The following is a 15,970-nucleotide window of genomic DNA, read 5'->3' on the forward strand; positions in this document are numbered from 1 at the left end:
TCCTGCACAACAGACCAAGGACTCATCGTGTAGGGCCAGCTGGTAGCCCAGGGCTTTTGGACCTCTGCTGGCTAAAAGACATCCCAAGTGGGGGTCTGTAGTCACATTAAGCTCACATTGTTGAACTCAGGAACCAGTAGAAATGAGTGCCAGCTAGCCCTGAAGATACCAGAATTTGTCCTCAAAAAGAGGAAAGCAAATTGCAAAATTCTTGAAGATTTCTCATGAAATGCCATTGCTAAATTTGAATGCAAACATCTGAATCTTGATCTATATTAAAAAGACACCATTCTTGCATCCCCACCACAGCATCAGTTGAAATTTATGGTTTCTTTAAATTTCTTTATATTCCATATTATTAAATTCCATATAAATTACCTTCATCCAAATTGAGATCACCACATAAATCTATTTTCAGCCTAAGACTTTATCTGGTTATATTTTACTAAGCCATTTTTTTTAATCCTGAACTTCACTGTTATTCCCATCTCATTCTCATAATAAAATGGAACCCGAGTTCATCAGTTATTATAGAACTGCCTTTCAACAGAAGTTGAGTGTGGAGTAGAAAGTCCACTTTTTCAGCTGCTACCCTCTCGGAGTCTCAAGCTTATCTCCCCTCATCATAGGAAAGGCATCCTTTTAAGCCCTGGGAATCCCTGGATTCCCTATAAGTGGCTTCTAGCCCTCATGCAGAACTCACTGGAAATAGCTGCCCACTCTTCTACTTGAGCATCCTACCTGTATTTGGACTAACACTGACTGACGTAAGGTTTTTGCTTCCACCATTTCTGATGTATCTGTAAGTTCTAGATGCCTCCGTCATTGGCTGGTGAGTACCTGACAAGACAATAATTTGGCTTATGGACTCAGGATATTTTATTGCCATAGTGAAAATGCCAGCATTATGAAGTGGCCAGAATGTTGTCCCAAGGCCAGGATATGAAAGAGATACATCTGTTTACGTGTCTTCTGCTTTGGAATTAGATCTACTTGACTCACCCCTGCTGTGCCTTCCCCATTCCCGCTCATAAACCTTTTCCTTTGTATGAATTATTTTTCCTGTTATTCAGTGGCAGCCTACTGCAGACTTGGTTTTAATCTTTTACAGTTACTAAACCAAGGAGAATTAACTGAAAGACGGACATGAGCATGGGTACCACCACCTGGAAGAGCAGCTCTATCTGATCCTGGAGTGCACATAGTGGGAACAAGACGCTTATGGCTCGTAATCTGCCAGAACCAAAATGAATCTGTGAAGGACAGGACCCCACTTTTGCCTCTGTTCATCTTCTCTGACACAGAAGATGAATGTAGGAGAGCTTCTCTTCAAACTACATCTGATCCAGACAAGGAAGAAAGCAGTGAATGTGGGCTGGGTAACTGTACCTACCTCTCTTCCCACTACAAAATTTTGGGATGGACTTCTCCCAAAAGGGAATTTGATTACGTGTTGGCTGAAATTTCTTCAGTGTGACTGTTGATAAGGGATTTTCATTTGAAGAATTTGCATCCCAGACTCAGCTGGCTTTTCACCAGGATGAACTAAATCCTGCCACCAACCATAAAACTTCACCAAGAAGTTGAGCTTTCAAGATGCCTTGTTGCTTTGGAGAAGGGAGTGATGTCAATTCTATTGTGGCATTTTCCCTTTAGCAACCTGAGTAAGAGACTCTCTGCCACTGGGCTGCAAAAAAAATAAATTACTTGAATCCCTACTTGGCCCGGGCTGAGGTACTATCTTGTCATATCCACCTCTACTTGGTCATTTTGCTTTGTTTATGGAATATACAGTAGCATGTTAAAAGGATTTTGTTTTTTTGAAAGTTAAATATCACATGATTCAGACCTTCAGTTGTTTTCCCTTTAAATAAACAAGACAGCCCAGTCAGTTCTTTGACTCCTTGTTTTGGACAAAATTTGTTTTCTTAAAGAGGAGAGTAATAGTTAAGGCTTTCCCTTTAAGAGAGGGCACTGATTTACCCTTTGGATGCAGATAAAACTGAGGCTAGGAGTTTTGGGGAACAGGACAGGAGCATCTTTATCTCTAACTAGCAAACCTAGAGTAGTTACTGTAGTACTGCTGTTATCACCAGAAAGGACCATGTCTGAGTCTGGAAAAATGGCAATAATAGATACTTTTGAATTTTTCCCAGAAAGTTAAAAAAAAAAAAAACCTATGAGAAATGTGCTTCTGTTAAGAGTAGGCACTCTTCCTATCATCCTGTCTCTACAGCTGATAAGGAGTATCTGATTATCATTGGTGAGAAGAAAAATGTTCCAAAGATCACTTACTAATAGAAAATCGTGTCTGTCAAGAGAATTTTCACTTTTATTTAAAATGAACCTCATGGGGATATATACATACCATGCACACAGTGGCATATTCTGAGCAGATAACAGGAAAGAATTAACTGCTGTTTTAAATAAATACAGTTCTTAATTTGTTAATGACATGTAATAATCATCCTCTGTTATGTAGATTGAGTTCATATCAATTTCTTATATTCTTAAAATTGTCAGTTTTTATTTCCTATAGGCTTACTTTTATACTAGAGCAGTGGTTCTTTTTTTTTTTTTTTTTTTTTTGAGAGCAGTGGTTCTTAATTGGGAACATTTTTGCCTGACCCATGCTCCACATGTAGCAATATCTAGAGACATTTTTTGTTTGTCACAACTGGAGAGAAGGAGTTACTGGCATCTAGTGAGTAGAAGCCAGGGATGCTGCTAAACATCCTACATCCATGTACAGGATAGCTCCCTCTGCTAGCACCCACGCAGACTAATCTGGCCCAAAATGTCAATAGTACTGAGGCTGAGAAACCATGTACTAGAAGCTGCAAGCTTGTCATCCTGCAGGTGTTTTGTTACTCCCACACAGTATTTCTAAGTAATTTTTAAATTAGTTGCCAGTATGCAAATTTCTGGCTTCTGTTGAAAACTTGGTTGATCTGGCAATTCTGGGCCTGTGTTGTAGCAGAGACTCCAGTCTCTACTGCCCAAGTGATCCATTTGTTTCCTCATTAGCCCCTTGTAGGTATTTGGGCTTGTGTCCTTTTTTTAAAAGTAGGCACAAAGCTAGAATGCTTAACTCAGCTCTGATCCCTCTGTCCTGAGGTTTTCTACTTTGATTTACTTAAACCATTCCTTGTTTGTTATCTGCTTTTAACCCCCCTAGAACTTCTCTTTTTCCCCCTTCTCCAAGAGTAGCCATTGACTCAGAAGCCAAGTTTTGCCTGCCCTGACTCAACCCCGAGTCAGCTGGTTAATATTGAAAACAGTAATTTTAAGTGTTAATGATTAAGCAAGTGATTTGAAATTATTTAGCAACTCATAAGACAGCTCTTCCAGTTCTTTCTTGGGGCTTGTAGGCTGTTGTAGAGATTCTTCTAAATCCTGCTGTAGATTTCTGGTGCTGAGTTTTGTAGTTTCATGGGTGCTACAGAATAAATTAAAGCATTATGAAATAAAATGTTTTTAATTAAAGCATTATGTAAGGCTTAAGGATGGTTTCAACATTTTCATTATTTTATATGTGTGTAAAGGGAAATTTCTAGGTGGAAAACTGGGATAGGAATTAAGAGAGGGACCATTAGGATTTAAGAAATAAAACAAAGTTGAGAATAATGGTGATAACTATGCTTTTCTCACCTTTACTTACATACCAGTGGAGGGGTGGTGCTATGAGTTAACTTTTTAAAAGAGTGCTAGATTTTAAAAACCATAGTGACCATGGCGGGGGGGGGGGGGGGGGGGGGGGGGGAAGGCTTGGATTGTTTAGGAGTTTATAGCTTTTATTGTGGCTCTATAGAGATTTTTACCTTCAGTTTCCAAACAAAATAAAAAGTGCTAGAAAAATATTTTTATTTTATAGTAAATAAAAATACACATTGGGGCGCCTGGGTGGGTCAGTCAGTTAAGTATCTGACTATTAACCTTAGCTTGTGTCTCGGTCTCAGGGTCATGAGTTCAAGCCCCCCATTGGTTCCATGCTGGGTGTGGAGCCTACTTAAAAAAAATACATATGCATACACACATGCATGCGTGCACACACAAGTTTGTTTTTCAAAAGTGAAGTGGAAATATTCTTGACTGATGGCTCTAGAACTAGAATTAGAAAAATGATCAGTTTCAAATTGAAGGAATCTAAATATACAATGGTTAAATTTTATTCACAATTGCACTATTCTACCAATTTAAATGTGTTGGAAATCTCTGGATTAGTATTCTATAAATACAAAATTGTGATCTCAAAATATATGAGTGGCTGTCCTAAAGGTCCCTCCCAGTGGCATTACTAGGGATGGCAATTTGAGAGCTCCAGGATAACAAGGAGCATCTGAGATTACCTGGGACAGTCATGGACTTCTGATTGCTGCTTCCATTGTACATCCTGGGTGTCCTGACCCTTGTTCTTCACAAAGTCTTCATCCAGCCCAGCCTGCTTCAGGGTGTCTCGATACCGTTGTTCTGCTGCTTTCCTGGCAAGGTCCTGTGGAATGGAAATTAATCTGCTGTAGCTGTCTTGTGAATTACCAGGTAATTTTAAATCACTTGCTTAATCTGTAAATGTCTAAATTTGCCTCCTGCCCCAACCTCCCATTAGTGATGGGCACAGTTGTGCATGAAAATTTCTTAGAGCCTTTTTCAAAGCCTTAAAGTACATAGGTACTACCTGAAAATCTTGTTATTAATGTAATTCCCATTTGGTAGGTCTCAGATAAGGCTCACAAAGCTGTATATCAAACACTCCAGGAGATGCCAACTATTGATTTGGGAGCCACACCTTTGAGAAGGAAGGATTTAGATTTTTGGAAGACCAAGTAAGACTCAGATGAAAAAAAAATGGACTTAAAAACATTTTAAGATTTAAAAACAACCAGGAATGCCTGGGTGGTGCAGTTGGTTAAACATCCAACTCTGGGTTTTTGGCTCAGGTAGTGATCTAAGGGTCCTGGGACTGAGCCCTGAGTCTGGCACTGCACTTGGTGCATAGTCTGCTTGAGATTCTCTCCCTCCCACTGTCCCTCCTGCTTGTGCTCGCTCACTCTCTAAAATAAATACATCTTTAAAAAAAAAAAAAAAGATTTAAACGGAACTATCATCAAGAACACTAAATTAGGGCAGCCCGGGTGGCTCAGCGGTTTAGCGCCACCTTCAGTCCAGGGCGTGATCCTGGAGACCCGGGATTGAGTCCCACGTCGGGCTCCCTGCATGGAGCCTACTTCTCCCTCTGCCTGTGTCTCTGCCTCTCTCTCTTTGTCTCTCATGAGTAAATAAATAAAATCTTAAAAAAAAAGAACACTAAAATATAACAGGAAATAAACTGCACTAGAACACTCTTAACAGAATAGATGGTCTGAATGTGGGCCAGAAAAAGTTATTTTTTTTTTGTTTGTTTTAAGCAAAATCACATAGAACACTGTATTTTTCCTAAAGTGGTCAAAGATCTGTTGAAATCTGAGAGTGAGCTTTGCTTGAAAAAACTAACATGAAGAAGAAAGGTCATTGTGAGATTTTGAATAATGCAAGTTGCTAACTAAATCCAAGACTGTGCAGTGCGTGCACATGTGTGTGAATGTGTGTGTGGTGTGGTATGTATGGGGGTGGGGAGGAGTGGACTCTTCCCAAATACCTAAATAACACACTGGCTGTAAAATGGAGATAATGTTTAGCAGTTGGAATCAGGTCACTAGGAAACGCCAACTTTTGTCTGAAACTGGAGAAAAGAGGGATCTACAGAGCCTGATACCACTCAGAAACTAGCGATGGTGGCCTTTCTAAGGCTGTTCAGATAGCTCCACAGCTTCTTTAGGGAGAGGATATCTCAACTGGGTCCAACTTCCCTAAATGCCTAGAGAACCTCTTAAAATGATTCTTCCATCCTGAAAGCCACTTAATCTGAAAAGGGCTTTCTGGGGTACTTGTGAGCATCCCAATGTCTGGAGGCCCATAAACTTGCCACAGTTCTAGCAATTGATCCCAACTCCCTACTTTCTAGCTGCTTTGACTTATTTCTGCAAAATCCCTCTAGAAAAGTTCCCTCTAGGAAGGCAAGGAATGTCCGGGGTACCAGCACGGCTGATGATGAGAAATGATGTTAATGAGTTCAAGATCTCACTACCACAGCCAAACTGTTGCTGTGCATGTGGGATCTCACCCTCCCGTGATTAACACTGAGCGCTAGACTGCAGTGGACACTCCAGGAGCTGAAATACTTACAGATGTGTCCAGTCTGGGACGAAATCAGTCCAAGCAATGTTCACCACTGCACTACTTAATTGGGGGAGAAATGGTGGTTAATAAAATAGGTGCAATTTAGAATCTTTCTGAGCCTCAAGGAAATGTTTACTACCCAGGTATTAAACCGTTGCATCGGGATCCCTGGGTGGCGCAGCGGTTTGGCGCCTGCCTTTGGCCCAGGGCGTGATCCTGGAGACCCGGGATCGAATCCCACGTCAGGCTCCCGGTGCATGGAGCCTGCTTCTCCCTCTGCCTGTGTCTCTGCACCTCTCTCTCTCTCTCTCTGTGACTATCATAAATAAATAAAAATTAAAAAAAAAAAAAAACCGTTGCATCATTTCTAAGAGCCCTTTCATCCTGAAAGAAAATGAATGATGGTTTAGTTTTACCTTGGTAACTTGTTCAAAGAGATAGGGCCTTGTTTGTATTCTCTTCTTCATTTCTTCCAATTCTTTCTTATACTCTTTTGCTCTTTTACGGTCATTGTTCCTGGAATTAACAAGATTTTTAGAATGAATTCTGTCTTTTTCCAATCTGGAATACCCTTCACTCCCAATTAGGCATAGTAATTCCCAAGGACATTGTAAATTCCCAACTGTGCCTAGCAAAACCCTTGATTGTGTGCAATTACAGGAGTCTTACTCTAATAACTCCATTTTGCCATTTTTTAATGCCAGTGATCTGTTGGATCCCCAAATAGGCACCCTTTGACATATGGAGGACACTGACCGATTCTCTTTCAGCTTTGCTTTGAACACCTCCTCCAGGCTTTTATGGGGATCCATGGCTTTTGCACGCAAGGTCACAGATTTAGACATGGCTTGACACTTCTTTTTGTGCATCTCTAACCACTGAGTACTCTCATCTGCTTTGTCCTTTTTTTCAAGTGAACTTCTAAAGAGAGGAGGCAAAAAACATACAGATGACCGACTGACTTGACTATATTTAAAAGCAACCGTGGTAACCTCTCTGGAAAGTGAAATGGTGTTTTCTATGAAGGGGTGATTAACCATAGTGACATTTCGGAAAGAATAGGATTCAGAGATTGGCAGATGAAGCTTGGAAGATGTTCACCACTGCACTACTTAATTGGGGTAGATGGACACAGTGATTTTCTGCTCTAGGAAAAGTTCATTAATTGAACTGAAAAACCATAGAAATTAAAATATCCTTACACTCAGCTGTCTAGCCTGAGAACAAAATGATATTTAGAGCTACCATTTGCTCAGCTACTTACTCTGAACCAAGAGCAGAAAGGAATCAAGTGCTTTATATCCATTATCTTCATAACTGCTCTATGAGGTAAGAACTGTAAGCCGCTCTTTTTGTAGGCAATGAGATCGAGATTCAGAGAGGGTAAGCCACTTACTCAAAGCTACCCAGCATGCCAGTGGAAAAGCCAAGATTAGAACCGGATGTCCTGACTCCCAAGCATCTGCCCTTGACCACCATGCTGTGAACGGTGAGCTGGAAGGTACCTTTGGGAATGCAAATCTGCATTTTCACAGAGAACTGAAAATAGGCCTCTTTCCAGGCACAATTTGGGGCTAACTTACATTTAGTTTGGGTATCATTTGACAAAGTACTATGGAGAGGTCAAAAGAAAAAACAGTCAAGACTTTTGCATTTGGATATTTATATTAAAATGAACAGATCAGGAAGGAATGCATGAAGGTTGAGTCTGCTATTATATCAAACTCCCCGTTGTTGAGAAGCAGATTTGGACATCCCCCGGAGGGGGGCCAGCTTCTGGCTCATCAGGCCCACCTTACTGGGACCTCAGGATACTGATGCATTCAGCCTTCATTTAGTAGCTCTAAGAAATTTGAGGAAGAAGGGAGTATCTCTTGGATTCTAAATACATTTCTGCATCTCTGCTGTAGGTCCTAAAGGGCCAAGGAGGTCTCCCGTGTACTCCTCTGTGGGCCCCACAGGAAAGCACTAAGATGCCAGGCCTCTCCCAGAGCTCAGCTGCCTGTTATTACCATGACCTTTCCTGCTGACTTCAGCTCAGAGGTCAAGTGGAGGAATCTTGCTGGGGTGCTGGCTTGACGAGAATACTGTGACAGAGTCAGTCAGTTAAAGAATTAAAAAGTAAGGAGCCTCCTGCTTCTCAGCTGACTTCTGATAGTTCCCCAAGGTGATCTCAGAGGATCTCAAATCTGTGCCGGGGACGAAGATGCCTTCTTTTTGTGACTGGGTCAGCTACCTGCCATCATGCGTCTCTGAATTCCTGTTCTTGATGGCTTCCTCTTTCATCTGTGGGTCCTCACCCATGTTGTCCTCTCTGGAACCTTCTTTCTTTCCAGCCTTTGGCTAATTCCTCATTCTCCAGAGACCTATTAAAGAGACCCCTGCCCCAGGCTGTCCAGTACCCCCAAGGTTCCCTGTGTTCCCCCACCACTGTACTACTTGCAAAATACGGTAACTTCTTTGCTTTTCTGCACTTCACACTTGATATTAAACCGTAGGTTCCATAAGGTATCTCCAGCCTTAACACTGTGACTGGCATAGAGTAAGTTCCCCATGAATTATTTGCTGAGTGATGGCCAAATGTTCCCCAGCACTACGTGTGGAGGGTTGTATGTATTCTGTCCCGATCAGAGTTCCCTTCCACCCCTATAGGTCTGTCTGATAACAGGAGAGGGGGCCCAGAAGGATGATGGGTTTTAGCATCGAGGTCAAGATCCAAGCACCGACCACTGATCGTGATCCTGGGGCAAGAACTCAAGCCTGACCACTCACCTGACTGCAGATTCCCTCTTCCTGGTGGCATCTGTGATGTGCACTGGGAGAGTGTTGGCAGAGAGGGAAGCAAGGCCACTCAGAGACCGACTCCTTGGCAGGGGTGTGGCTGGTGGCTGTGGAGAGTCCTGGAAGAAATGAAGGCTGGTATTGATGGGACAACAGAGTGTGATTAGTTTCTATTATAACTAGGATTCAATTTCAGTGAAAGACTAGTCAGACCAAGAATCTTTTTTTTCCCCCTCGGATTATGGAAAGATTAATGAGTTCTCAAGTTTATTAGCAGGCCAAGAGTTGGATATGAATCCTGAAGTTTTAAAATCAGAAGAGACAGGCTCTTTAGAATTGATAGAGGGACATGAGCAATTGATCCCAACTCCCTACTTTCTAGCTGCTTTGACTTATTTCTGCAAAATCCCTCTAGAAAAGTTCCCTCTAGGAAGGCAAGGCAGGCAAGATTCTTATGGTCCTAAGTTTATAGGAATTGTGGAGTTCACAACTGAGCCAGTGTTTAAAAAAAAAGAAAATTAGAAAAATGTCATGAGAAATGCCTTCGGTTGAGACCTGGCCTGTATTCTGGGTCCCAGGCCCTGAGCCTCCTGCAGCTGCCTGGGCTCTCACCCTCCTCCCTCCAGACGGAGCGGTGTCACAGGGCCGCTGAGCTCGACGCAGGCTGCCGGTTCTCAGCAAGAAGGGCTTGTTGCATGTCACCTCTCTGGTGTCCCTTCTCTTGGCAGCCCTTCTCTGGAAGGCCTTGTAAAGGGCTTCGTAGTCAGGGACAGCGGGATTCACACGAGGCTGGAATCCAAAGTCAGTCTGCAGAAACCCGAGCTTTTCCTTCTGGGTTCGGGCAGCTGTGCGAAGCTGTGGGTCAGCCCGGCTGCCTGAGGAGGCGACCGGGGAGGAGGCCGTCTGGAGCATGTCTAGGGCTCTCATCTGGATGCGAATTTTCCTGAGGAGTTCAGCTTCTGTGGAGAAAAAGTCAGGGTGGTGACAGGTGAGAGGGGACCCCGCCTCATACCTAAAGGTTTGGAGAATGTTCCCTTTCACACACTAGCACTAGTGTGCTGGGCTGACTGACAGCTTTACAGGAATTCTGTGAACCAGGTGGCATCACATGGGAAGCTCTACCCTGGCCGGGAGAGGTAGGCCACGGAAAGTGGCAAACACTACAGATCTGCTTGCTTTTCCTTTTCTGGAGAGCTCGTTCACAAACACTGGCCGGGACACCGCTGCCAGGTGCCCACAGGCCGCGCCTCCTGAGCCTTTCTGCACTTCTCCTTCAGAGGCCGAGCTGGAGGGGCCCGCCCTGGGCCCAGGGAAGTCCCCACCAGCCACCCAGAGGCCCACACTGTTGCCCCGGTCATTCTTGCCTGCCTTCTCTGGCCCATCCCAAGTCCTGCGTCTCCTGCTCTTTATCGGTGCTCCTGTCTGGCCTCCCCTCAGCGTCCCTGCAGCTCATCTCTCCCCTGAAGTGTTGTCATAGTGTCCTAGAGATCAACATCCCTTCAGGCCTGTGCCTCCCCCCAGAACCACCTCCACAGCATCCGAGTGACCTTCCTGAGCTGCACGGCTGATCCTGAGCCACCCTATATAAAGCCCTTCCATAGCTCCCCGGTGCCCTTGCCATGAAGTCCAAATTTCCTCCCAGGGCCCACAAGCCCCCAGGTCTGGCCCGTGCCTGCCTCTCCCTCCCCATTCTCCCTTCTCTCCCATCCCCTATCCCTTGCATGTGTTCAGCTTCCTCTGACCTCCTGGCTGGGTTCACTTTCCTTCCCTCTCCCCTGAATTCAGCACAGCCCGTCCTGCAGGGTCAGTTTGGTGCCCACTTTCCCCGGGGACTGCTCCCACTTTCCCCTGCTCCCATTGCCTCACCGAGTCCAAAGTTAGGTCCCTCTGTTCTGTGCTCTGGATGAGAGGTAAGACTTTTGTCCTTGCAGACCACTCACCGCATTTGTCATTTTATTCTCTATTATATGTCCTCCTCCCATGTCTACAAACGCCATGCCTGTCTATCCCACGCAGAGTAAGTAGCGCCTGGGGCTTGGCACCATACTGATGAGTAAAGCCTGAGTCCTCTCACTGAACCACAGTTCTTGAAATGTGCATCCCCCCGCCCCCCCACCCCAGGAGGGACGGGTAGGAGCCTCCCTCAGGGACAGCTGGTGGCGGCACTGGCCTCAGCCGGTTCTTGGGTGTTGCAGGACACACCTGGGGAACTCTGTGCCCCCCTCACGCCCTGCTCCTGCCTGGGCTCCCCCTTGATCCCCCAGGGCCTGCCCTGAGCATGGCCTGAAGGCCACTCCACCTGAGCAATGAATCTTTCTCCAAGCTAGGCCGGCTGGAGCCTAAGTGCCCCCGCCGGCACCTCTAGGAAGCCCTGGGCAGGAAGCAGCAAAGTAAGGAAGGATGTCTTTACCCTGGAGCTTGTCCCCGAGGGCTGGCTCCAGAATGGACCTGGGGATCCTTCTGGTGGCCTTCTGCTTGGGGACCTGGGCCTTAGCTGTGGTGGCCACGTCCCCATGTTTGGCAGCTTCCTTTCTCTGCTCCTCCCTCACGAGGAAGCTGAAGGGCTTCATGGAGGACAGCAGCAGCTCCTTCCTCTTCTGGATCCCTGCCTGCCTGCGGGCCTCGCTGCGCTCCATAACCTCCTGGTACAGGGGCAGGTGGACGTGTGCGGGCACAGGCTGTGCTCGGAACTGACGGTAGCACTCGGCCTCCTCCTGACCCTGCCTCTGGGCCCGCTTCCTCTCCTGCTCAAAGGAAGCAGGAGAGGCCAGCCACTGAGCCTTCTTCTGGGCCTCACGCAGTGTCATGCGGAATGGCCGAGGGACAGTGATGGACGATGCCCAGGAGCTGATGCTTCTGTGCTGCGAAGGAGGCCTGGCGCCTGAGGGTGGCTGGAGCTGACCCTTGGGGACGTCGGAGGGAAGGCTGCTCAGGGAGCTGCAGCGCCTTGCGGAACCACACCTGTGGGGAGAGCAATGAGAGGAAGGCAGGGCAGGCTCTGGAGGCCGGGTCCTCCTCCCGCTCCTCCCCAGTCCTCCCTCCCAGGCGGTGGCAGCTTCTCAGCCTCACTTCACCTTCACCTCACAGGCCTCTGAACCAGTGCCTCTCAACTCGGCCTCCCTCCTTTCTGTCAGGCCATCTAGTGGGCCAGCCCGTGAGAAAGCCTATTCTCAGAATTGATTCAAGAATTGCCACTTTACTTGGGACACCTGGGTAGCTCAGCAGTTGAGCGCCTGATCCAGGAATGCAGGACTCCATCCTGGGACCCTGGGATTATGCCCTCAGCCAAAGGCAGATGCTCAACTGCTGTGCCACCCAGGCGTCCCTAAAGATTTTATTTTATTTTATTATTATTATTTTTTTAGATTTTATTTTTTTAAGTAATCTCCACACCCAGCGTGGGGCTTGAACTCACAGCCCCGAGATCAAGAGTCGCACGCTCTACCAGCTGACCCAGCCAGGTGCCCTGCATTCTAATATTTTCATATGGGAGAGAGAACAGTGCATGGGTGCAGAGCAGGGCTTTAGAATTGGACCCAGGTTCAAATCTTGCTCCGAACAATTACCAGCCGTGTGACCTTTAGCACAGTTTGCTTGGAACCTCGATTTCCTTATATGGAGAATGGCAAAAATAATCTACTTATTGGGAAGAGAAAATAATATTAAATATTTTATAAATACAGCCTATATGCATACAGCAGGGCTTGGCTAGGGTAAGAATGGCCTCCCCATTCTCGGAGAGGGAGTGAGGAGTGAGAAAGGCATCCCTTTAATCAATTCCAGGGCTTCCAGTCACCGAGGGTTACTCAAAGTGAATAGTACTGCTGGGTAGGAATCAGAACATGGTTGGCTCTGAAGGCTGATTCTGAGCTGTAACCTAGGTAAGGGACAACCAGCAGAAGTGATCTCTGCTTTACTGAGGACGATGAGGCCCAGAGTCACGACATGACCTGGCCAGAGTTCTGCACGAAGCAGCCGTTGACCCGCAGGACCTTACCTCGGAGATGGTGGGGAGTGAACCTGTGGCTTCCCCCTGCCTTTGTCTTGGAAGAAACCCTCCAGGTCCTCATCATCTTCGGAGAAGTTCTCACCACTGTCTGGGTCAGATGGATACAGAGATTCCAATAGGCACCACCTGCCCTTCTGCTTCAGTGCCTCCAGGGTCTCAGAAAAGCTCCCAGTTGAGTCAAAAGAATCAGAAACTGTCTCCTCCTCTGGGCTGAGGAAGTCATCAAGTTTGCCCGCCCTAGGCAAAACCAGCCCATCCCCAGACAGCTCCTCATCTGTCTCCGTGTCTGAGGAAGATTTGGGGGGAAATGCCTAAAATGAAATAGAATAGACTGTGGATCAGCTATAATTTCAAAATTACTCAAAATGTAACTGTTAATTTCACTTTGAATAAATCTCTGTATATTAGGGACCAGGAAGGAAGAAAAATAAGATGTGTTCCTTGCTTTAAAGAAATTTCACAAATTCGTATGTGAGGTGTGCTTGGTTGAAGGGCAGGAAAGGGAAACCGCTAATGTTGGTTCCCTACCTCATGTGCAGTGAGCGTTTACACAATACCCACTCTGCATCATTCATTCTGCCCCCTGCACTCCCAGAATCCCACCCATGACTTTGGTCACACTCTAGGCCTTGCCCTATTTTTTTACCTACTTGTTGCCAGTCTTCTTTTTCGTTTTTCCTATCTACACCTGTGCTTTCCTCATAGTCTACCTACTATCCACCTTGTCACTAGGAGTGAATAACTAACTGGACAATGTGCTCTAGCTGAAAGGACAATGTCGTAGAAGGTGGGTCTAAATACTCCATTTGTTTAGGAAATATGTATTTGGTGCCCAATATGTACTGGACATTAGGCTGAGAACAAGTCAAACAAGGCCCCTAGTCATGAAGCTTACGTTTTAGGGAGAGGGAGACAGGCAATATAAAATGATAGTAAATTCAGGGATCCCTGGGTGGCGCAGCGGTTTGGCACCTGCCTTTGGCCCAGGGCGCGATCCTGGAGACCCGGGATCGAATCCCACATCGGGCTCCTGGTGCATGGAGCCTGCTTCTCCCTCTGCCTGTGTCTCTGCCTCTCTCTCTTTCTCTCTGTGTGACTATCATAAATAAATAAAAATTTAAAAAAAATTTTTTTTAAATGATAGTAAATTCAGCGAAAGCTATATATAAATTGTGAGATTATACAGTGATGGAGTGGTTTGGGGAAGCTTTTTTGTAGATAAAACCCATCAGATAAAGGAATGGATCTATAATCAGAGTTGGGCTTATTAATTCGTTGGAGAACACCATGAAAAATTATAGGGAACTTGCGGGTTGGGGCCGTGAGGGTGGGGACTTTCAGTAGGGGGGTGATGGAGGGGCTTTTTCTAGGGTTGGCTTGTCCTGAATGATTCTGAGGAGGAGAGTGGATCCTCCTGGATGGATGCTGTCATGAAGAGGGCACATTCACAGTTTAGTAAGTGAGTGATTGAGCAGTTTTTATTCAAAAGGTAACCAGAACAAAGTGGGGCTGGGTAACTAACTGATAGATAAGCATCACCATTTAGAAGGGGGCTTAGTCTCTTGGCAGGTATGCCGTGGCCCTGTGCGAAACATTGTTTTCTGCTGATCTGGCTTTTGGCCTTATCTGTGTCTATTACAGTCTGAATTGTACTTTCTCAGTCTGGGCTGATTTTTACTTTCTCACTGTGGAGGAGTTTTGGACTGACACCTGATTAATGAGAGGGGGCCAGCCTCTCTAAGATCGGGGGTAAGAGGGTCCTGGGTTCAAGGAAAAGCTAATGCAAAGGCCTTGATGCAGGAACAAACTTGGCTCTTGGAGAGGTAGAAGGAGGGCCAGTGTGGCTGGGGACAGCGGTATGAGATATCCTTAGAGAAGCAGGTGTGGGGCCAGGATTGGCCTGGAGAAGATGACTGGTTGCATCTGGAAATCAGGGGTAGGCCGCTACAGGCCTCCAGGTGACACTGGGCGATGGTTCTACTGGGTTCTCTAAGGTCCAGCTCTAATACTGAAAAGAACACTGGATTCTGAATCAAAGATACAGCCCAGCCCCTGCTCTGCTAGTGAGGAGCCTGTGATCTTAGGAGATTTTTAAAAAAATGACTTTATTGAGAGATAATTTGGACACCATACAATTCATACAATTCACTTACTGAAAGAGTACAATTCAGTGGGTTTTAGTATATTCACAGAGCTATGCAATCATCACCGCCATCAATCTTAGAGCATTTTAATCGCCCCCAAAGAAAGCCTTCACCAGTTAGCAGCGCCTCCCCATTTTGCCCAGTCCTTCCAACCTTCCCTCCCCGCCAGCCCGAAGCAACCACCAGTCGACTTTCTGTTATGGATTCTGCGGCAGGTTTCTTAATCTCTCTGTGCCTCAGTTTTCCTTCTTACAAAATGGGGACACCAATCGTACTATCAGTCCTAGGGTGGTTGACAGCATAAGCGAACGCCGAGGCCCGCCGCTGCGGTTCTACGAAGGGCCCCACACGGACGCCGCCGATTTTGATCCCACGCCCCTCCGCGACACGCCCCTGCGTCAGTCTCCAAGGCAACGTCAAACAGTTTCCTCTCTTAAAGATTCCTTTCCGGGGCGCAGACCTAATTCCTCTCCTTCTCTTTTCTCTCCTCACCTGACGGCTCCACTGAGCGCCGCCGGAGGCTTCCACGGGCCTCCGGATGGTCATGTTCCTCGCGGGGCAGAGACGGAAACCGCGGGGACAGCGCCTTGCTACGCGCCGGCTACGGTGGCGGCACTAGCTACGCGTCGGGTTCCGCCCCTTCTTCCAGCCGTGGCCTCCGATTGGCTCCCAGGCGGACGCCTGAACCCGTCCCCCTTCTCAGGGCGCCTCCCTCTAATCCTTCCCGCCCAAGTTGGCAAGGTCGTTTTCTGATTGGCTTACTTCCTGCGCGTTCTATTTCCGGCTCGGAGGCCGGGGCCGAAGCAGCCAGGGATTGGAG

At 46.4% G+C, this 15,970-nt stretch overlaps 2 protein-coding genes across 8 annotated transcripts in view; one reads left to right on the plus strand and one right to left on the minus strand.

Annotated features, from left to right (window-relative positions):
- ZNF410 (zinc finger protein 410) overlaps nucleotides 1–1,891 on the plus strand; it is a 40,959-nt gene extending 39,068 nt beyond the window's left edge. For all 5 annotated transcript variants that reach the window (XM_049113703.1, XM_025443157.3, XM_025443159.3 and 2 more), the window contains one exon: nucleotides 1,112–1,891. In XM_049113703.1, coding sequence (XP_048969660.1) covers nucleotides 1,112–1,150 — 39 coding nt within the window. In that variant the 3' untranslated portion in view covers nucleotides 1,151–1,891. The remainder of the gene's footprint in view (nucleotides 1–1,111) is intronic.
- A 421-nt stretch (nucleotides 1,892–2,312) lies between these two features.
- Nucleotides 2,313–15,957, minus strand: FAM161B (FAM161 centrosomal protein B). Of its 3 annotated transcripts, none has more exons than XM_025443155.3 (9): nucleotides 15,643–15,957; nucleotides 12,995–13,317; nucleotides 11,408–11,958; nucleotides 9,610–9,956; nucleotides 8,989–9,116; nucleotides 6,973–7,137; nucleotides 6,633–6,732; nucleotides 4,350–4,492; nucleotides 2,313–3,439 (listed from the first exon to the last, which is right to left on the minus strand). In XM_025443155.3, the coding sequence occupies exons 1-9, from the start codon at nucleotides 15,694–15,696 to the stop codon at nucleotides 3,301–3,303; spliced, it is 1,950 nt and encodes a 649-aa protein (XP_025298940.1). In that variant the 5' UTR covers nucleotides 15,697–15,957; the 3' UTR covers nucleotides 2,313–3,300. The 3 variants fall into 3 exon arrangements, with proteins under 3 accessions (XP_025298940.1, XP_048969658.1, XP_048969659.1); XM_049113701.1 differs by having other exon boundaries at nucleotides 9,553–9,956; XM_049113702.1 differs by lacking the exon at nucleotides 15,643–15,957 and adding an exon at nucleotides 15,426–15,627 and having other exon boundaries at nucleotides 9,553–9,956.
- Nucleotides 15,958–15,970: the final 13 nt, after the last annotated feature.

This window comes from Canis lupus, chromosome 8, assembly GCF_003254725.2.
Source record: "Canis lupus dingo isolate Sandy chromosome 8, ASM325472v2, whole genome shotgun sequence".
Classification (NCBI taxonomy): Eukaryota; Metazoa; Chordata; class Mammalia; order Carnivora; family Canidae; genus Canis; species Canis lupus.